Source organism: Pseudomyrmex gracilis, unplaced genomic scaffold, assembly GCF_002006095.1.
Source record: "Pseudomyrmex gracilis isolate BER0280 unplaced genomic scaffold, ASM200609v1 scaffold_53, whole genome shotgun sequence".
Lineage (NCBI taxonomy): Eukaryota > Metazoa > Arthropoda > Insecta > Hymenoptera > Formicidae > Pseudomyrmex > Pseudomyrmex gracilis.
In genome coordinates, this window is record NW_018020637.1 from 599,055 (window position 1) to 621,150 (window position 22,096).

Here is a 22,096-nt window from a genome sequence, read left to right on the forward strand (position 1 = left end):
TATATTAATACCAGCATTATATATTCTCTTAAGCCTCTTGCACAATGGAAGAAATAGCGATAGCGATAGAAATAACACCAGTTTTAAAGAGTTTATATTTATAAATAACGATAGGAACAGCGGAATCTCTAACATACAAGAATACACATGTACCGATGCAGATCAGAAAACGAAATAAGTAATAGCGATAAACTTTCCAACGAGTTGGAATTCTGTGTCTATTGCTTATCTCTATCACTTCTCTCGCATTGTGCAAGAGGCTTTATATTCTAACTCAGAGCCGGCGCGATTTTACACTTCGGAACATGCTGGCTTTGGTGTACGCGTTTGTTTATCTTTTCGTTTTCTACTTTTTAGCTCGAAAACTAATTAGTGAACAAGCGAGAGAACCGAAGAAAGCAAAGCACATGAGACGCTTCGTGCTGGATCGTGTACGAGCAACACAATTCGGCAATTCACTTTCGATCTCTAAATCATGATTAGTCAATTCTGATACTCGCACGCGTTCTAGAAAAGAAGCACATCGTGTGCCGCGAAGTGAAACGACCAAAGCCAGTGCTCCGAAAATGCAAAATTGGGGGCTCCGAGTGCAAAATTGCACTCTGGCCCTGATTCGAACGCTATTTATTTATATTAACACAAAAAATGGTTCATTTGTCCATTTGCACGCACATGTTGTGAATTTTTCAATCTTTTGACATTTGTTTCACAAATTTCTCTTCTTTTTTTACGCGGAAAATAAAAATCTAATTTGGCGCTCGATTGTCTCGGTTATAAATGTAAAGTGAATGTAAAATAGGATTTTATAGCTATTTTTGTGTGTGCCTCTTTTTCGCGCGTCACGCGTAATGTGTTTCACGGTCAATTACTAAATTCGCCCGCAAGGCGAAATTCGTTTGAGCGGGTACCAAAGTTTCGTGAACGTGAAATAATAATAATGCTAATAATAATGTAATAAATATTACGCGCATTATTCGAGTCACGGTATAAGCTTTGGAACTGAGGGTAGGTAACTTAAAGTAATCGACTCCAACAGTATTACGTCTCATTGAATGTTTATATTTCTTTTACCGTTTGCTAAATCTGTTGCGCATCGAGAATGGTTCAGATTCACTGTCCTCATCTTTCGGAATTTTAAACACACGCAGGCAACTTTCTCAAGTTAATAAATGATAAATTGAAACAAAAGAGAGACTTTTGTTGTTTGCAGGATTCACGATCATTAGTCAAGTTAAACAAAAATAACCGTGACGGGTGTAGAAGAAGAAAATAATTTGCGATCGAGTTTAAAAGATTAATCGAAGAGAAAACTCGTGTACTTACACGCACACGAAAGATGTACGGACTGCGAGTGTGAAGCATTCTCTTATTCACTTCTTCAACATGTTTTAAATTGCGAGTAAATTTATGTACAAGTTTTTTTTACATCTTGTTAAAATGTATTTCCTGTAATATGTGTTCGCGCTATTCGTACTCGAAAATTTCGTCACCGATGCTACACATCTCCGTATCGAGGTATCGACAGACAGGTTTGATAATTAATTATTTAGCGTTGTGTATGTGCGCGCGATAGTCGTCGTTTCAACACACATTTTCGTGCGTGTGCGTACATGATGATTGATGCGAGATGATGGGTGATACAAAGCGAAAAAAAACAGAGTTACAATAGAAGAAAAAAAAAATTTAATATATGTGTATATCTGGTATATGCAACTCGTGTCATAATAATTAAGACTCTTTAACGAATGATGAAGAAATTGTTTAAAATAATACGAGAAACGGAAGAAAAAAAGTAAATCACAGAAAGAAAAAAAATTGTATATAGAAATGATATATATGACTTTAAATTACTATTATCGCACATGATTGTATCTAATTAATAATTATTTAATATATTGCAAATATAAATGGTACAAAAAGTCTCAAAGTTTTTGTTTCTTGTTGTATTCATGATATAATTACCCCTATTTATTTCACTTCGTAAGAAATTTTTATATGAATCTTGTGCAGTTTTTTTCTTATCACTCGGTTTGAATATGTACTATATCGTCCCTTTAATATCGATAAGTCTAACTCGAATCAGAGAGAAGACTGAGAGCGGCCAGAGTCGTGTGAAAAATTAATAACTTTTCCGACTTGAAAGTTAACACTATGTCCATTGTGGTGCACATGAGCAACTAGCAGCCATGTCTACGAGCGACTTGTCGGTGCGTGCAAACGTGGACAAGGTTATATTCCGCGCTGTATCCACAACGTACAATTCTGGACCTCGATTCTTGAACAATTTGCGCATACGAAAGTCTATAGTACATGTGACATTAACAGTAGAGTTTCGTATACGAAAGTTGTTCAAGAATTAAGGCCCTGTTTTGTTCACATCCTGACAAGTTGAGTTGACATTTTGAACGGTTAAATTTATATATCGGTTGATTGGATTCACATCTTGACCAGTTAAGTTGACATCCTCACCGATTAAATTTATATCTCGGTCAGTTAAATTCACATCTTGACCGGTTAGGTAAAGTATTGACCTTACCGAAAGGTCAATGACCTTTAACGAAAGGTCAATGACCTTTGCCGAAAGATCGATAACCTTTGCCGAAAGGTCAATGACCTTTGCCGAAAGNCGAAAGGTCAATGACCTTTGCCGAAAGATCGATAACCTTTGCCGAAAGGTCAATGACCTTTGCCGAAAGGTCAATGATCTTTACCGAAAAATCTTAAATATTGAAAACCTATAGTAAAACGCTCGTAACTTTGAGTTTGCGCATACGTTTTTCTTACGAGTGAGTTGAAGAATCGGGCTCCTAATCGCTGTCATTCTTCTCTCTGATTAGCAATGCTAAGGCCTATTCTACAATACAGTCGTAAGCTGTAAAGGGTCGTCTACAATGGAGAGTTTTAGACTGTAACAGTAAAAAACTGACAAATCACAATCGATTATTCTTCTGTACTTTGCCTGTGATTGGTCAATTTCTTACTATTACGGCCTACAACTCTCCATTGTAGACGGCTCTTAAGAAAGAATTTTTTTCTTCATAAAGAAAGAAAGAAATTGATCACTCACAATCGATTATTCTTCTGTAACTTCTTTGTGATTGGTCAATTTCTTACGACTTACAGCCTACGACTGTGTCGGAGAACAGGCCTAACTTAGCATATGAATTTGTTACTTTATGGTTATGTGTTGCCGGAAGTTCCGGCAAAGATGTCGCTTTTGCCTGTTAGCGAGTAGCGCGTGCAGTTTTATTTCGTCCCGCATGCGCACCGGCTTGCTATTGGCCAATTTCTTTCTTATTAATGCTTCATCACGTGAAAACGTTACGTCGTATCTTTGTCATAGACGTAGAATATATAGACTGCGCGTTTGGCTAAAAAGATGTCTTCATGATTGACAGAGACAACATACTTTGAATAGTAACTCTCTCTCTGTCTATCAATGTCTGTGGTGGGATCAGGGCCTACTGTTTCATACCGCCTAATCTGCCATCACTTAATCTCTTTCATTCATCTTCATTCCCCCACTATTTTTCTATCCCCACTTTTCCACTACTATTCTATCAATCAGCGAAGACTTCTTTTTCCCCCACTACTTCGCTAGACAAAATGAGGCTACTGCTCAACACCAGCTGTCTCTCTCAACGTTGAAGACATTTTCTTAACACGGCAGAGGTAGGGAACGCGCAGTCTATACAATCTACGTCTATGATCTTTGTAAAAAAACAAAAAAAAAAAAAACAAAACGTGCAACAGTGAAAGTGCTGTAATAAAGAGTTGTTAAAGCGAACCGTTGACGTTAGCAAATCTTTTCCCTTTACGCGCGTTCCTCGTTGTTTTCTCGCGCGTCCTCACAGAAGAAATAACTATTTTTCCCCACCAAAATCTTTACAATTATGCATAACTCAGACGAGAACAACATCGATCTGGAAAATTGTAGAAAATTGGTCAAATCATACATCGATTTGGTAAGTTTCGTTGAAATGGAATCACGAAACCGCGATGCCGCAAGCTTGAAGCTCGTGTATGTTACTTTCAGCACCTGTACAGCGCCGCTTTGTTTTGGGCTGACAAAGTGGTGTCACTTAGCCAGGAAGATCCGAAAGATGTGTGCGTTTTAGCGCAGTGTATGTATCTTATGAAACAGTACCATCGTGCTGTGCATCTTATCAAAAGATACGGACTGGAAAAGGTAATTTTGATAAGCGACAATTGATTAGTATTTTTATGCATTTTTGTCTGTATAAAATCTAATAATTTATTATTAATAATCTCTTGACACACAGACCGATATAATGTGTCACTATTTAACTTTGAGGTGTCTGCTAGAAGCTAGGGAATATAATGACGCACTTCAAATTATTAATGACTATGAAATATACATGAGCATACAAGCAAGCGTCTTTCACGATACTCCCAAAAATGCAAGTACATTTACACATCCATTTGTGATATATATGTTTGCAAAATCTGTGATATAATTTTATTTCTTAGCGCTAATGTGCACAATTCTTTCACAGGTTCAGAGTTCAATATTATACATAAAAGGAAAAATATATGAAGCTATGGATAACAGAGCAGTAGCAACGGAATATTACAAACAAGCTTTGCAGCGTGATGTTTATTCTTACGAAGCATTCGAAGCTTTGGTGCAAAATCAGATGCTTTCAGCTCCTGAGGGTATATTGACATTGTTTCTATTATTATATATATATTTTTTTTTCAATCGAGGTATGTGCAGGTAAAATAACACTTGCTACTTTATAGAGCAGGAACTCTTGGAATCTCTACCCTTTTCTGAACAATGTACAAAAGGTGAAGCAGAACTCTTGCGACTGCTGTACGATAGCAAATTAAAGAAATATCAGGAAACGCCAATCACAAAGGAATCAGTAGCTACATGTAGTATAATGGGTACTTCCGTCAGTATTAGATTAGCAAATAATTTGGACATGGTAGTGGCAAAGGCTGAGAGATTGTATTATAACTGTGATTATCATCAATGCTTTTCTCTCACAGAAAAGTAAGTAGTAATTCTAAGTTATTTATAAATCAGAGAGAATTTTTATTCACACACATACAAGAAGCGTAACATAATATTTCCAATGCTCAGAATATTGAAAAAAGATCCATACCACAATTCCTGTCTTCCAGTGCACATTGCCTGTCTAGTCGAGCTCAAAAAGACTAACTGTAAGTTTCTTTTCTATACTGCTGCAATAAATGACGGTGCTAGAAATTTGTTAACAACTAGAACTTTGTTCGTTAGCTTTATTTTATCTGGCACATAAATTGGTCGATTTGTATCCGGAAATGGCCTTGGCGTGGTTCGCAGTTGGATGCTATTATTACACAATAGGTGAATTAAATTTTGGTTGAATATGTTTTCAAACGCGGTAAAGTACAATATATAGATTATTTCAACGATATTGCTATGCGTTCAAGGTAAGAGTGATCAAGCTAGAAGGTACTTAGCAAAGGCCACCGCACTGGACAGATTGTTTGGTCCCGCTTGGTTAGCGTATGGACATTCTTTCGCGGTGGAAAATGAACATGATCAAGCAATGGCTGCTTATTTCAAAGCCTCACAACTAATGAAAGGTTGTCATCTTCCGCTTTTGTACATTGGATTAGAATGCGGTTTGACGAACAACTTAAAGCTGGCTGACAAGTTCTTTCAGCAAGCTCAAGGAATAGCAGCTAATGACCCATTTGTAATACACGAAATGGGTGTAATATGTTTTTATAGTTCAGAGTAAGTTTTTATCGTTTAGAGTATTATTTTGCTTATATTTAATATTTTTATTATTATCTGCATTTATAGTAAAAAAAAACTTCATATTTTTATGTTGATGTAAGTTGTGAAGAATTATTTGTATTAATTGCAGTTACAAAAATGCAGAACGATTATTTAAGGAAGCCATGAAAAGTGTTCAAGGCGACCTAAGAAATGTAGTTCTGCCCAGCAAGTGGGAGGCGCTGCTGAATAATCTGGGACACACTTGTAGAAAAATGAAAAAATACGACGAGGCATTAGAGTATCATCAACAGGCGCTAGTCTTAGACCCTTTGAATCCGTCAACTTACTCGGCGATCGGATTTGTTCACGCTCTGACGGGCAACATTCATGACGCGGTGGACGCGTTTCACAGAGCGCTCGGTCTCAGGAGAGACGATACGTTTACTGCTACCATGTTGGGTTCTGTGATGGAACGGTTGATCGAGGAAGCGCCACCGTATCCTGGTATGCGTGCAATTGAATTGATATGTGTCGCAGAAGTGATCTTGTAGTAAAATAATATTGTAAAAGGATTCGTTTATATACAAGTGTGAATCTTTCAGACGCACCTACGGAAATACCGAAATATGGATCTGTGTCTCAAGATAGCGAATTGAAACTTGTGTCCGAGTCTGAGGATAGCGAAGTTGAATTGTCTATGAAAAATTCCATCAACATGGCTGGCAGTTCAGACGGTCAGAATATCGACAAGTTAAGGGTAAATCTGTTCTCCGGTAGCTGGGGAGAAAACTCCAGTGGAAAAGGAGAGAGCAGCACGTCCAACAAACTGGAGGGACAAACGCGAGACGTACTAGTTGTTAATTATTCGACTGGTGATGCTTCTGAAGTTGAGATGTTAGATTCGTCGCACCCCGCACACATTGATCACTCGTACAATTAAAACTGCAAGCTTTTTTTTTTACGTTTTTCAATCGGCACCGTGTCAAAGCACTTCGAAAACTATCACCGAATGATATTTTATCGAGTGCTGAAAAAATAGGAAAAATATCGCAGGTAAAAAAATAGTTACGTTTCTAATCAAATATATACATACACTGTGTGCTAAGATTTTTTATGTGTGCTGTGTGATATATCACAAAAATAAAAATTGTTTAATTAAGAAAGAGTAGAATTTTCGCCTGAACGATATTTATTTTCCGCATGTAAAATACATTCAATATAAATAATGTAATATTTTTTTACATTATCATCTAGTTTTGATATATATACCTTACGACATCGTGCAAAAACTTCTTATAGTAAGATAATTTACTTCATCAAATTGTACAATATGATTATAATAAATGTGTTAGAATAAATTTAAAAAAAAAATAAAGAATACGAAAATTTATTATTACATTCGTTTATAAATCGTTGTTGCGAACTTTTTCTACATCCTTTGATTCAGTGTCTGTTTTTTATTGAGTTTTTGTATTTCTATACCATTGCAAAAGAAAGAGAGAGAGAGAGAGAGATAACGAGGAATATAGTAGACGCGCGCATTTTCGCGGCATATTCAAAAGCTCTCGTTACGATTTCGGAGGAGATTGCGTGCAAAGAGAAGAGGGGAGAAACAAGAGAAAGAGAGAGAGAGAGAGAGAAATAAAACGCCGTACAAGAGAGAGAGAGAGAGAGAGACGGCGTAGCAGGATCTTTAGTTCGCTTGGGGTGGCACAGCATGTGTGCAAGAATGGGCGTTTCATTTTCACCGCCGTGTCGTCCGCGATAAACCGAATCGAGGTCATCAGGAGACGGCTCTTTGCTCTCGACGAGGGGAAGAGAAACGGCCGGCGGACAGCAACGGCGAAACGTGGCACGAACGTTTCGCGAAATTCGGGTGTTAAAATCTCCCACCGTGCGGATTACATTCTTCGCATTCATCCCGAGAAATCCACCCCTTCATCGCGCTCTACCACCGCCGTCGCCGCCGTTCGCTCTGTTCGTCGTCACACCGTCACTCGCGCGTAACTTCTCGCGCTACGCGCAACATTCTCACATGAAGTTTGCTGCTTTTATCGCGCGTTCTTGTTAGTGGCGGACGACATCGAGTCGGCGGCTCTCACTCGTCCGTGCTCGCTCAGGACCGTGCGAGAGTGTCGAGCTGACTTACTCTACAAATTTACTCGTCGCCGGGATCCACTTAGTTGCAACAGGATCTTCTGACGAATTATCTTCGCGGATATGCCCACGCTCATGCAGCCGGTAAGTCTCTTTGACGATAAACTCCGTTTCTTTCTTTCTCTCTTTTCTCTCTCGCTTTTGCTCTCGCGAAACTATAGGACTTGATTATACAGAGATTCAATAATCAAGAGGATCATCAGAGGATCTAGATTGAAGTTTAACAGCTTAACTCTGCGAGACGTACATGTTTTATTGTATACACTTTGTAAAAGTTTGGTCGAAAATTTAATTAGCCTCTTTCGTTACGCAAATACCAACATGAGGAATCAACAAAATCACGATATTTGTGGATGTTGAAAGGAATTAGAGACCGACCGGTTTGCCGCTCTCTCTTATCTTTGCTCCGGATTTGTTATCTTCTTTATCCTCGGATTTTTAACGCGTTTATCGAATATTCGACGAACTTACGTCGAAGAACGTATATGGTATGGTATCGCGATGGAATGTCCTGCGGTCTGTGTGCGAAACGTAAATAAACACGCACACATACGCGAAGAAACGATACGCGAGTATCTCTTTGCATATACGTGAAAAATAAATTACCGTATCGCGCCCTCTGAAATTTCTTCGGTGAAATTTGTGGGTGCGAGTATTACGCGCCGGAAAAAGGGCGAAAAAATCGATGCGATACGTGCGTAAATAGCCAAAAATTCAGGCCGATCGATCTAAGTACAGGGGTGAGAGTTCGATTGCGGCGTTTGAGAACGATAGGTATACGCGTTGCGAATTCCTCCGATGCCTTCCGTGTCGTTCCGAGGAAACGTCGGTTCCCCGACGGGGAGTTATTCTCGAATTCGCGGAATTTCGCAGTTTCGTCCGTACACTTCCAAGCTGTTTCGAAGCCAAAATTTTTCGCAAAAAAATAACCCAGAAAATTGCGAAATGTTGTTCTTATCAGTTGCCATATTAACGTTATCGTTTGTACGCGAAACTTGCGACAAAATTCCGAACGTGTGGCATTCGACGGGGAACGTCGTGATTCGATAGATAAACGTAATCGCGGAATCATCTTCATCTCTTGAGCGGATCCCGCAGCGTCAAGAGATCTTTTCGGAGAAAGAAATCTTTTCGGTGGCGTGTTACAAATACAAATTCACACAGGAATTTCGCGTCCGCGAGAACAAAAAAGCGGAATCGTATGTCACACACGATGACGTGTGAACGACGAAACTAACATCACGTGTTTTGGATATACGGATATACCGGCCTCGATTCGACGTTCAAAAGCCAAAATTCCGAGAAAAGTGTTGGAATGTGTTTTCCGTGATGCCCGTGTCTGTGTACGCCGCGAGCAGAAGAATTTTTTTTCTTGCGAATTCCATAAACGCGCGCCACACTGCGGATGTGTGGCGTCCTTCAGGAGGGCGCCCTGTTTTCGATTACTGCCGCGCGCGCGCCAGTTCGTTTCGGTTTCTCGGTGTTCGCACCATTCGCGCTTTGAATACCGTGCGGCCGGTCGAAGAGCGCGGAATCGTCCGATTTCGAAGTTACAGCGAGAGCCGCACGTCTTTTCCTATTACACGAAGCTCCGGAAGTACACTGCACGGTTGCGACAAGCGCTACGTGGCGGTGAGATAACAACACAGTGGGAAACCGTGAGTAGATACGTATGTGCGATTACGCGAAACATTGTGTAAAAACATATCGAAATATTGCGAAAGCCGTATTTCGCAGACAAATCGAAGATACTCTGGAAAAAAAAAAAAAAAAAAAAAAAATCGTCATCGAATTCCTTTTTAAGCGATCTAATATTTTTTTGTTTCAAAATTAGACGTAAGTATTGAAGGTACGACATTCAATGTATTTGCGTGGGTGATTTGAAATATTTATTTAACACAGTGTGCGGTATGTGTGAAAGTGTAACTCCTAAGAAGTTTTCAGTCTGTTATTATTTTCAGTTTGTTATATTATTAGAAGTAATTTTTTTTTGCTTTCGGAACCTATGGAATCCTTAGTTTTTTCCAAGTTGCGAAATTCTCCATATGACGTCCAATATTTTCACTGAGATAAAATAATAATCACAATTTAGAGTGATTTAAACGAAAAATGTACAGCATTGTTTGCGCGAAACACTTTGGTGGTATCTGCGAGCATTACAGTTTGTCTTTGTACCAAACGCGGATTGATTAAATTGATTTTGTATGTAGTCGGACATCCAATTGGTGAACGACGAGAGCGACGAGACGGACATCGTGTTCGATCGAGGCTCATTGATGCATCAGCAGGATCTGTTGCACCCTCAGGATGCGACGCAGAATCGGGAGCGCAGCAAGTTGCTGCTACGCAAATTGAGTCAGACCCGCGAGAGAGAACGCGGCCAGAAAGAACGCGAACAGGAGCGGGAGCGATTGCATCAGTTGCAATCGATCAACAATTTGTTGCTTGATTTACCATCGCCGCCGTCGCCCTCACATCTTCCTACCTTTTCGCAGGACACGTTCTCATCCTCTCAATCGGACAAGAATGTAAGCAATGACGGTAAGGGAGATGGCGATGTGTATTTTTATTCTTCTTTTATGGGTAATATTATGCGTGAAAACTACAGATTTATTTTTAGGGTTGTAAGTTGAGAACTAATAAAAGTTGAGATTACAAAAGCGATGTTCTGTAAAGTTCTGCGGCTTCTGCGGAGATTGTTCGAAAGGTTATAATCTTTATAAGTTTTTTGGAGTGTTCCCAGTTCTGTACTAATATTCCTGCCTGCCAAATGGCCTGCCTCGACCTTTACTCCTCGATTGTAAAATGATCACTTTGTCACGTTTTTTTTTTCTTCTCTGTGATATTAATTCCTCTTGTTTTTCTGTGCCAGGTGACAGCTCGATCTCGGACATGTTCGGACTGGGCTTGCCACGCGGATCGCTGATGGGAAACCAATCGGCGGCTGTTGGCTCTCCGAGTTACCGTAATTACGGCAGTTACGGTCAGAGTCAGGGGTCTTCACAACCGTCGCACGAGGTAAAACGTTTTACGTATACGTGCAGATCTATCTTTTTTGAAATTTGTTCAAATTCGAAATTCTCAATAACATTGTCACGATATAAAAGTAAAAACGTGAACTCTCTCTTTCCGTACTTTCTGAAAACAAACTACGTGCGACAAAGATATTTAAAGCGGCTTTTTATTACAATTGGTAATAGAGCATGCTAGTAGCAATAGGAGTAGGTGGATCGGTGGGAGTTAATAATGTTAGTGTGTTACGATAAAACTCATTATCTCGAACATATAAGTAGGAGTATAAAAACTGCCGTTTCGAGCGCGAGCAAAATAAAATCTGTTAATTGACACAATAAATATATTTAACAACGCGATGTTTTTAACTAGAAAATATTCTTTGTTATATTTGCAAGTTTTTTTTTTTTTACTTTGTAATCTTTTTATAATAGAGTTCTTTCAATGTTGTTTCACGAAAACATTTATACCGTAGCTACGACGTTATTTTTCTCGCAGAAATTGCTTGTCTTATTATACGTAAGAAGATATCCAGCACGAGAGACAAGAATTTGAGAAAAAGCGCAATCGCGATAATTAATTTCGGCGGGTTGTATATCTACAGAATGATGATAAATGTAATATGTAAAACATATTGCTAGACACACTCATTTGCTGGTACATAATAACTAGAATAATGATCATTCACATTGGAGTAACTCCAACTTTATTACTATATTCATCTTTCTAATTTAGGTTCTAATCGATCTTTACAATATATCGTACATCACGTCTCGAATTTTACGTTTTTGTTTTTAGCAAAATATATGAATTTTGTATGTATAACTATTTCTATAGTAATCTACGGTAGAATCTTCTATAGAATCTTATAAATTACTGTTCTCTATAATAGAGTATCTTAAATTATTGTTATAATTTCTAGATTATATATTAATTGTCTTTTATTAAAAATATCGCATCATTGTATTTTGAAAATAAAAAATTACAGATCTTTGATAAAAAAGGTGCGCACACATGTACACACATATTAGGTATAATGACCCTAGCGAAATGAATAACCTGGTAGAACGATTTTGATGGCCGAGAATCCTCTTGATGCGAGCCAAACGGCTCTATTAGAACGCACGTCGTTCTCCCACCCTTTAATACGAGCTGACGCAAAGTTGCTGCCATTTCAAAAGATAGCCGTATGTCCTTGTACCGGCTATCACGTAATATTACGTTTCGGAGTATTTGGACGTGCTCCAAATACTCCAAAACACATGTGCGTATAAAGGAAAATTATTTCGTTTCTGTTCACGGCTTTTCGAAGTGCTCGTGCTTCGTTACGGTTGTACGAAACTACAATTTCGATTCTCGACGTGTGAATATGAATCAATATGTTGCTTTTTATGCACCGTTTGCGTCAAACGTTACAAATGAACGTAGTAATATTATTTGTTCGAATCCGCAAATTCAATCGCGAGATGATATCGATCTTTATTTTGTCTGTAATATGCAGAATCACACATACACGGGATAAAAGTTGTTTTAAATAACGGTTTCTTATAAATGACTCGCTGTAATTCGATATGAATGTGAATAATGAACGTGACGCGTGTGAGAGATACTCTGTGATGTGTAATTTTTTTTTTTTTTTATCATTTACGCGCAGTGTCTTCGCAATCACGGCTTCTGCTCGAATTCCTCGGGTTTGGATGTTCCAAGTTCACCGAATTCGGTGACCACTCCAGGCAGCCCCAGCACCCCCGGTAGTTTCTCGTCGGATTTCTACAGCTATTCGTCCACTGCCAGCAACAGTACAAACACACCGTCTTCACCGACTAGCCGACTGTCGTTCCAATATCCCGGATCTTCGTCATCACCCGATAACACTTACTTCGGCCGCCCTATACGTGGCTGTTCTACACCGTACAGGTAACGAAAAAACTAGAAAACAACAAGAGAAAGAGAAAAAGAGAGAAAGAGAAAAGTATTGCATTAAAAATGTATTTTTATTACACATCTAAATAATAATTGATCAATGCTAGTGATTGTGGTAGTCCGACGTTGGAATTCTCTCATCTTCTGGGATGCAACGGCTCGCGTTCTAACTCGCCAGCGGATTCAGAGACAAGTGGAGTCGGTAGCGCGGATGGTTCTTTGTCTGACATAATAATGGTACTTTTTTCACGAAAAATTGTTTTTGTCTTTATTGTTTAAACTTTGCCGTGTTTATCTTCTAACTATCGATCCATGTTTGTAGAATTGCTTATCGTTGAATTCTTCATCGTCGAATTCTTGTTTTCCGCCATCTCTGGATTCTATAATATCGAAAACGAACACGTGTCCGAATAACAGAACAGCGTTCGAGCGTATGGCTGTAAAGAAGTACTTGTCATCGTTACAACAGAATCCAACAAATCAGCATTATTATCAACATCATCACGGACTCGGGCAAAATCGCAGCAATTTTCTCAATTCTCTCTTGAATCACGAGAAGAATTGTTGTACCAATCTTGGAAATGCTGCGCGCAGATTGGCTCCTGTGTCGCTTGATAGAGTAGCGAGATCCCACCGAAATGCTGCTGGTACGTAATAAGTACTTATACTGTATATATAGAGGAAAAAAGATTATAGTCTCCAATTATCATAATTGATAATTGCTCCATTAAGATTAATAGAACCCATTTACTCTATTCATCTTACCTGACCGCAAGATATTACAAGAATCTAGTTTCTCCACATGAATTTATTTAACAAATTAAATATTTGTATAAACTGTGAAAAAAGTATGGTATTAATTTTTTTTTTTTTTTTTAAATAACGAGATTTATTTATTTTAGCGCATTGTTATCCAACATGCACATGGAGTGGCTTTCTGCCACAAAGCACTGAAGAGCCAGTCGCTTATTCTCCCAAAGTATTTCTGGGAGGTGTACCGTGGGATGTTACGGAAGCTATTTTGATTTCAACATTCAAACAATTCGGACCAGTTCGCGTCGAGTGGCCTGCAAAGGCACCATCCGCTCAGCCGAAAGGATACGCGTACATAATATTCGAATCGGAGAAACAAGTAGGCGCTTTTGTTACTTAATCATTGATTCGATGTAGATTCATACGTACATGCAAGAAAACGAATTAATTTTGTTTGATGCAAAATTCATACAAGTGATACACTTTCTTTTACAGGTCAGAGCAATGTTGTCCTGTTGCACTCACGATATTACCAATGGAAAAAGATGGTATTATAAAATTATATCCAAACGTTCAAAACCAAAGGATGTAAGTTAATTGGCAACACTTGCACACATTTGTAAAATTATTTTTAATACATCTTTATTTCTTAATTAATCCGATTGTTTTCAGGTACAAGTGATTCCGTGGATCCTGGAGAATAGTAACTATGTAAAATCTTCATCACAAAGATTGGACGCGCATAAAACAGTATTTGTGGGCGCGTTACACGGAATGTTAACAGCTGCGGGATTAGCTAAAGTCATGGATGATCTTTTCCACGGAGTCATTTATGCGGGTAATTTATTTCAATCTAATTTGTAACTTTTTTTTTACAATTACTTAAGAATAAAATACACATTAATTGAAAAATATTAATGGTTTATCTTAGGTATCGATACGGATAAATATAAGTATCCGATTGGATCCGGCCGTGTTACATTCAGTACGAAACAGTCATACTTCAAAGCAATTACTGCTTCGTTCATAGAAATTAAGACTGACAAATTCACAAAAAAGGTACATATACAAGAACTACGATATCGAAACCAGTCAGTTTCTATATGAAACTTTTATATATATATATATAATTATTATATATTATATATTATATATTATATTTATATATTATAATTATTTATATATATATAATTTTTTTTGTATCTTACAGGTACAGGTGGACCCTTACATCGAAGAATCGATATGTTCCGTATGCGTTGTGCAACAAGGACATTACTTCTGTCGCGATGTGGTATGACAATTATTAATTTTGATGCAATTCTAATTTTATTGAGAACTTCCAGATTGTGCGTCCGCATTCTTGTTTTACACACATTCATTTTCAGGCATGTTTCCGATACTTTTGCCGCAGTTGCTGGCAGTGGCAACACTCAGTGGACCCGATGTCACATCACACACCTCTGACACGAAACTCTAAGACGAACCAAGTGATAGGATTGAATTCGAATTTCGGAGTGAACAACTGTTCCCGTGTGTCTAATACGACGATGATGTGAAGGAAGCGACGTTCGAAAAGGTCCTGTATACGCGCGGCTACACTTTAGTGTTATACACAATTTTTTGTTCGCCCTCCTCTCCTTTTTGTTCCTGTTTGACTCTTTCGGTTAACCGACGTTGCGCCGCCTGATTTAGAACATTGGGCAAGAGGGTGCAGACTTAGTTTTTTATTGCACAGTCGCGGACAATCAGTCCGCCGGTACGGTGACACGCCGATTCGTACCGCCGAAATGGAGCTTGCGAACGCGCAACGATTGGCTTATTTATCGTTGCCGTGCGTGCAAGGACAAGATAAATATTGGAAATCATGTTTGTCAAAAAGTTCCTATTTACGAACGCAGTCGTCTTACTACGTTCGAGCGCAAGTTGATGTACTTTTATTTAGTATATTTACTTAGAGAAGAAGGAGAGAGAGAGACAGGTTCTCTTATCGATGATTTTTTTTTTTTTTTAAATAATACTATCGTGCCAACAGTAGATACTAGTTTACGGTCATGATCGTGTATTAGAAAAATTTGTATACACACACACACACACACACACGCGCGTGTATACAATATACACGTCGACTTCAGACACAAGCGTACATAGTTATTTGTTTTCGTCGAAGCGTTGTGAGATGGAATTGTGGCTTTCACAGTGACAATAAATTTTTACGCAAGATGAGGTAAGCCTCCCGTTATGGTGAGTTGAGCTGGGCTCAATAAAACACGTAGAATCCTCAGGAAATCTATAATAGCATCGTTGCCATCATGCGTTCGTGTTGAAATATTACGCTTAATTATGTGTTATTACATTGATAATGCTTAGAAGTGCTAGACAGATCATTCTAGAGCGAGTAATTGAAAGTAATTGTGCGATAATTATTTGTTATTATTTACTTTACACGTAATATATCCGATGTTAATGTGATAACGGAAGACTTTCCGAATATAATTATACAAACGCTCTCGCTGGTCGTTCTTCCATTATGATACTTGTCAATGACGTTAAACATGGTTTATTTTTACGTTGCAGTACAATGTATCTCTACATTCGGTTGCGATGTAAACGCGTGTTACGTTTAGCAACTGCAATCGACCAGATTTTTGTATTAGTTGCCGAAGCGAACGGCTGATCACAAGTGTTTCGCTCACATAAGGACTGTTTAACGGTTGACGAAATGGAGAAGCACACGGTCTACGATTCTGGCACGGATTGTAGGGAAGTGATTTGTTTTTATTTTTATTTTTTTTTTTTTTCATGTTTTTTCTTACTACCTTATAATTATGTTGCACATATCTTCTTTAAAAGTTTCTATCTTTACTCGCCTTTCTTCTATTTTGATACGATTTTGTTGAAAATTAAAAATCATATTTTTGCAGATATTCGATACTTGTTTTTTTTTTTCGCCACTTCACTACATACTCACCAACAACTCTTTCAGCTTTGTCCGTATTTGAGTAGTAACAGGTGTGTGTGTGGATTAACACAAAACTTTGAAAGTAAACGCAAGGCTGAAACAGTTGAAGATAATCTTTTACCCGAATTTCTTTTTGTTTACTTATTTTTATGTTAAACGTGTTAAAGTGTGACAAAATATTTACCTTGTTAAAAATTTGAGTTTTAAAATTACGTTTCGGAGTTTTATTTATTTATTTTTTTTTTTTTGTTATTTTAGCAGTAAATATAATTAAGACTAAGGAAAAATAATCTCGACAGTAATACACTCAGCTGTGATTTACTTATGCAGCAAAAGTGTACTGTGTGAAAGAAAAAATTATATTGCGAAACAAAGCCTAAGACTGTTCACATCCAAGTGATAACACAATGAATTTGCACGCAGTAGTTAGAAATTAATATAGCTTCTCTAAAACAAAAAGAGAGAGTAACTTTGAATCGATACAATATATATTATATATATTCCGTTAAATACATCACATGTATATATATATATGGTTCACAGATGATGATAATAACGTGGTTGCTACATATATAAGCAATTATTAAACAAAAAAAGTGCTTTAAGGTACATCGATAAAAATTATATTCATATTCGATCAAAAAACGCTTCACATACATATACTGTATGTATATTTCACCGATACTTAAAAATTCACAAATTACTCTATAATAACACAGCAGTATTATCGATTTCAATAATATAGAAATTGTAATCGAAAACAAGTTTTAACCCTTACCTACTTACAGCACATGTTGTTTGAGGTTTCAATATAAGTCGTGCCTTTTAACGTAATCTTCATAGATTTTTTTACACGGCAGATACGAGATTTATTTTTCAAGCCTGTGCAAAAGCCCGAATCTTTGCATGACAATTTACACGTGCTGTCTACGCCAATATGCAAAGGCCTTTGAAGTTTTATATTTTATATAATTAACATAAAATGATCTGATTATATCTGGCACGGTAGAACAATTTAGAGAAGAATAATAATAATCGTCGAGGACAAATTTGATAAAATCAATTATTTTAATTAATTATATTAAAATATGAAAAGCCTTTAAAGACTTGTACGAGCGGAGAATCGTATTTCCAATTGTCAGGACTAAGAAATTCTGGGCCTTATAGTATCAATTGGGATAATCGTGAGACTTGAAATAAGTGCAGCATCTTACGCGACTTATTTTTTTAACCATGTGATTGCGTGATATATATACATAGACATTATTTCTTAAGAATTTTACCATATGTTTAGGCGAGTTTGATGATCACTTTTTATTCCCTCGATTTTACACAATGAGAGATTTTAAGTAAAAATATTACATGTTCTAGTGTGGAATATACACATATTATATATTTACTTCTGTGTCAAGATTATCCGGATTGACATAGAGATGGATTTATTATTATTACTAGAACAAGAAAAAGACTGTTATATCACAGTGCGCATTAAATGTTATAAAGCTTTTGGAAAAGAAAAATTGCGCACCGTCGATCGGATTTCAAATAATTGTTTTAAATAAATACTTACATTTGAAAAAATATAAGTATCATTTTAAATAAACTGAAGTAGAAATTTTAGCTGATCAATTGTAAACCATATGGTATGGGATATATTATTACATTGTGGAGAGAAAAACAAATGCAACTTTATTTTACGTTCAGATGAGAAGTGCCTCTCCTGTTGTTTAGCTTTTAGTCTAATAACGTTTAAGAGTTTATTCATAATATATCGATATATACATACACACACAAAATACTTGCTGACATAAACATATAACAAAATATAAGGAGTGTTGCAGCACTCGCTTATTATATTTACCACATGCAAATCTGATAACTTGAAATTGATATATAACAAATTATTCAAATATCTTTCATCTGAATAAAAAACCTATACTCACATGCAAATAAAAGTTGACTCCATGTTTGCATTTAATACCAATATATTGATGGAAGTAATAAATTTTTTCACTCAAAAGAAATGGTATTTTTCACTTAGAGTTAGTGGAACGTAGGCGTGACAGTGTCTCTAAACAATATTAAATTAACCAGAGTGAATGGCACAATAGTCTTTATTCATACAAAACACCTTACGCATCTATTTTCTAAATTTTGTAGCAAAAATCACATTTTGTTTGTTACATAAGTAAAAATAATGAATAAGAAACTCCAAGCTCAGTTTTTATATATGTACATCAGGAGTTTACCAACATCTCATTTCGCAGACATTTTTCACCAAGATCAATATATATATATATCGCGTTTCTCAAAGAGGTTTTGTGCGAATGAGAAAAAAGAAGTTTATGGAAGACGGAAAAAACCTCGTACTTGGACCATCACCGAATATCTCCACTTGAGAAATCCTGATGTGCATTATTCCTTATATAAAATATATTATACAATCAAATAACAATAATATAAATATATATATATACATATATAACATATATACATACATATATAACGATAAAATCTCTCTATATGTATGTTAAAAATAATTATAGTAACTTTGTCTGAAGTAACAATACTAGACAACAATCCGTTAACTTTTATTTGACAGGTCTCATTCAGCCTTTTTAATCTTTTGTTTGCTGAAAGCTCTGTAAAGTCCGATTAACGATGATGTCGTGCCAAGTGCTCCAACGTGCCATGTTTTTAAACGACCGCCCCAAAGTACGCCAGGTGGTAGGTAACTAATTGCATAGATCATATCCAATCCACAGCATGTGCACGCCAATATTAAATTTCGCCGTTGTACAATATATTTTTTCGGCGTCCTTCCATATAAAAAAATAATATATTATATGTTTATTTCTACATAGTTTTTTTGAAATAATAATACAATAATAAATTATATAACTCATCATATTTGAGAAAGATTGTTTCATATATTAAAGAATCTATACGTTACTTACTCTAAATGTGAAACATGTACATGTTTATAATTTTCTTGAAGTTTTACAAGCTGTCTAATTGATCTGGAACAGTAATTAGTTTATAGACCATTTTACTTGTCAGTTTTGAAATGTTTATGTTATGCTGTAACTGTGTAACTAATGTAAGTAGGTATTTTAACTTTAACATTTGTTTCTTATTTTGTTTGCAAGCTTAAAACAACATATTACACAATTTATATCTTGGCTTACCTTAGTAAAGACAGTTTTAACGAAAGTATCCACAATATAACTACAACAAGATCCCATTTGTTAACATTAATAGATACAATATTGAGTTGACCAGCCCAAGCAATATGCTCTATAGGAGAGGCAATTGTGTCTATCAGATTTTGTATCACTTGAGTCCATCTAATTAACCTGTCATGTTCCTATTGTTAAATTATACATATATGTAATTTAAATGTTTTTAGGAAAAAGTATTGTAATAAAATATATTCTTTAAATTTTCCTTAATATGCACACATACAGAGAAAAAAACATTTACACTTCGAACTGTATGGGGAATTACACTTTTAGCTTTATTGAAAAGATTTTAATTAATTATTTCACAAGTTATTGTACAAGAGTTAACAGACCTTCTTTCCCCATCCGTATTGTATCAAGTCAGTAAGTCTTGGCAGATCATCTAACAAACGCAACATTACTCTACATTTGCTCATTTGGCTTCCAAAAGTGATCAGTTTTTTTTCAACACTTTTTGACGAACATACAGTGAGCAGTTTCGCTGTATACGATAGAGTTTTTAATATCTTGTCTCGACCAGAATGCGTCTCCAAGTAATCATTTAGAGTTTGCAGATTCATCTCAATCACGTGTATTTACAATTGGAAGAATTAATTAAGGCACAGAAGAAGTAACTCTTGTAGTATCACTATACAAGTATCACAAATAGACCTTGTTGCAATACAAAGTCTAAAATAAAATTTAAAAATACATGTTTATAAAAACACATTGATGGTTAAACAAGTTTATTACGCAACAGACAACTAACGCGTAGAGAATGAACTGAGAATTTTGTCTTTATTGTTCTTCTACAGATACAATATCTACGTAAAAGAAAGTAGTAGATAAAATCAAAGTACAGATATTTTTTTACTTACGAGAATGACTCAGGATTTTCTCTTTGTGATTTAACACGATCTTTAACTTAATCCACACGAAACTTAGAAAAAACTTTACTTATTTACAAGAATGATTCGGAATTTCTTCTTGCAATTTAATTCCGGAATGTCACGTTCTATCAAAGTAACAACTCAAACAATCGACGTATATTGTCGTAGAGAAGCATGCTGACTTTCCGTATTTTTTTACGTGTTAAATAAAAAGTTTCATTTATTTCCATATGGATAAACATTGATTGTTCTTGCGTTTGCACCTGTCGTCACCTTCTGTAAACCGGTTGCCACACACACACGTCAGCTGAGTTCAGCATTGCAAATCGGAGATTTTATTCTTTTTTTTGAAAATCCGTCGGCAACGCACATCTACTTGCACCGTGTTATTTCACCTGCGTACGTAACCTGCGTCTGGTTATCACGTTACAGAACGAACAACCTCTCGCGGACACTCGCGGGTCCGTGAATATAGACTCTTGTCTGATTTGCAGAGACATCTGGCGGAATTTTTATTTGACGGTGTAGCGTTCCGACTGCCAGTATGTACTTGAAAATCTACATATACAGCGCGGTCTATTACGGGATCATTCAAGGATAGGAAGTGCATTTCTCGCAGCAACATTGAAGCGAATAATCACCAATAAATACGAAAGAATTCTGTCATTCTCCTTACGATTGCCGAGATCTCCAAACAACTCTTGTACGAATCGCGCGAATTTTACTTCTTCGCTTTCGATTTTACTTGTTTGCTGGACATAAGGATTTTCGGAATTAAAACCGCAGGTAAAAATAAAAAGACTCTGTGATATATCCATGAAAGAATTGATCTATTTTATAGCATTTTCATTTCGAGAAAAAAAGAAAAGGTGACTCTTATAATTATAACAAACACGTCGTCAAATACGAAGTAGAGTTTTGTTCACACATTCGACCTGTCGCGGCGTCTGCCTGTGAGAAGAGCCGCGGAATTAAATCCTCTGCGGTTCTACCGTTTTCCTTTTTCTCTTTTCTTTTATCGCGTCGTTTTGAACATCATTTATATAGGTGTTTTTATTCTATTACACTTTTCTCTCTCTCTCTCTCTCTCTCTCTCTCTAGCCTCTCTCTCTTTCGCTCTTTTTCTCTCTTTCTTTCTCTCTTTCTTTCTCTCACACACACACATTCTCTCTCTCTCTCTCTTTCTTTTTCCTATTGATCGATCTCACTCTTTTTCTACCCTTTTCCCCTTTCTCTCTCTCTCTATCTCGCTCTTTCTCTCTTTCCTATAATATATATTTATGTGTATATGTGCATCCTTCAGCCGGTTTGTTGCGAAGAAATTTCGTCACGCGCGCGCGAATTCTCTCATTTTTCAATTACAAAACAAGTAAAAATGGTCGATCGTGTCGTCGCATATTGTACAGATTCAGAGAAAAAGTAACGCTAAATATCGTTTAGGATT

At 36.6% G+C, this 22,096-nt stretch overlaps 3 protein-coding genes across 5 annotated transcripts; 2 read left to right on the plus strand and 1 right to left on the minus strand.

Moving 5' to 3' along the window:
• Positions 1–3,677: 3,677 nt before the first annotated feature.
• LOC109853708 (cell division cycle protein 16 homolog) lies at positions 3,678–7,095 on the plus strand. 2 transcript variants are annotated; one of them, XM_020426064.1, is made up of 10 exons: positions 3,678–3,965; positions 4,037–4,189; positions 4,284–4,421; positions 4,518–4,677; positions 4,765–5,020; positions 5,111–5,190; positions 5,267–5,356; positions 5,443–5,752; positions 5,886–6,241; positions 6,340–7,095. In XM_020426064.1, the coding sequence occupies exons 1-10, from the start codon at positions 3,894–3,896 to the stop codon at positions 6,675–6,677; spliced, it is 1,953 nt and encodes a 650-aa protein (XP_020281653.1). In that variant the 5' UTR covers positions 3,678–3,893; the 3' UTR covers positions 6,678–7,095. The 2 variants fall into 2 exon arrangements, with proteins under 2 accessions (XP_020281653.1, XP_020281654.1); XM_020426065.1 differs by lacking the exon at positions 3,678–3,965 and having other exon boundaries at positions 4,099–4,189; positions 4,316–4,421.
• Positions 7,096–7,456: 361 nt separating this feature from the next.
• On the plus strand, positions 7,457–16,506 carry LOC109853697 (cytoplasmic polyadenylation element-binding protein 1). Of its 2 annotated transcripts, none has more exons than XM_020426044.1 (12): positions 7,457–7,978; positions 10,105–10,435; positions 10,767–10,912; positions 12,561–12,823; positions 12,949–13,066; positions 13,152–13,476; positions 13,732–13,961; positions 14,078–14,170; positions 14,255–14,420; positions 14,514–14,641; positions 14,793–14,873; positions 14,968–16,506. In XM_020426044.1, the coding sequence occupies exons 1-12, from the start codon at positions 7,958–7,960 to the stop codon at positions 15,136–15,138; spliced, it is 2,073 nt and encodes a 690-aa protein (XP_020281633.1). In that variant the 5' UTR covers positions 7,457–7,957; the 3' UTR covers positions 15,139–16,506. The 2 variants fall into 2 exon arrangements, with proteins under 2 accessions (XP_020281633.1, XP_020281632.1); XM_020426043.1 differs by having other exon boundaries at positions 7,458–7,978; positions 12,937–13,066.
• A 2,131-nt stretch (positions 16,507–18,637) lies between these two features.
• Positions 18,638–21,106, minus strand: LOC109853699 (peroxisomal membrane protein 11C). The gene is made up of 5 exons (XM_020426045.1): positions 20,641–21,106; positions 20,116–20,452; positions 19,730–19,908; positions 19,499–19,561; positions 18,638–19,360 (listed from the first exon to the last, which is right to left on the minus strand). Exons 2-5 carry the CDS (start codon positions 20,341–20,343, stop codon positions 19,147–19,149), a joined length of 684 nt encoding a protein of 227 aa, XP_020281634.1. The 5' UTR covers positions 20,344–20,452; positions 20,641–21,106; the 3' UTR covers positions 18,638–19,146.
• Positions 21,107–22,096: the final 990 nt, after the last annotated feature.

Coding starts and splice junctions, on each gene's coding strand:
- LOC109853708 (XM_020426064.1), top strand. CDS start 3,894: ATGCATAACTCAGACGAGAACAACATCGATCTGGAAAATTGTAGAAAA. Junction 4,190..4,283: donor AAAGATACGGACTGGAAAAG/GTAATTTTGATA, acceptor CTTGACACACAG/ACCGATATAATGTGTCACTA. Junction 6,242..6,339: donor GGAAGCGCCACCGTATCCTG/GTATGCGTGCAA, acceptor TGAATCTTTCAG/ACGCACCTACGGAAATACCG.
- LOC109853699 (XM_020426045.1), bottom strand. CDS start 20,343: ATGAATCTGCAAACTCTAAATGATTACTTGGAGACGCATTCTGGTCGA. Junction 19,909..20,115: donor AATACGGATGGGGAAAGAAG/GTCTGTTAACTC, acceptor ATTTAACAATAG/GAACATGACAGGTTAATTAG. Junction 19,361..19,498: donor GTACATGTTTCACATTTAGA/GTAAGTAACGTA, acceptor TTTATATGGAAG/GACGCCGAAAAAATATATTG.
- LOC109853697 (XM_020426043.1), top strand. CDS start 7,958: ATGCCCACGCTCATGCAGCCG. Junction 10,436..10,766: donor CAAGAATGTAAGCAATGACG/GTAAGGGAGATG, acceptor TTTCTGTGCCAG/GTGACAGCTCGATCTCGGAC. Junction 13,477..13,731: donor ATCCCACCGAAATGCTGCTG/GTACGTAATAAG, acceptor TATTTATTTTAG/CGCATTGTTATCCAACATGC.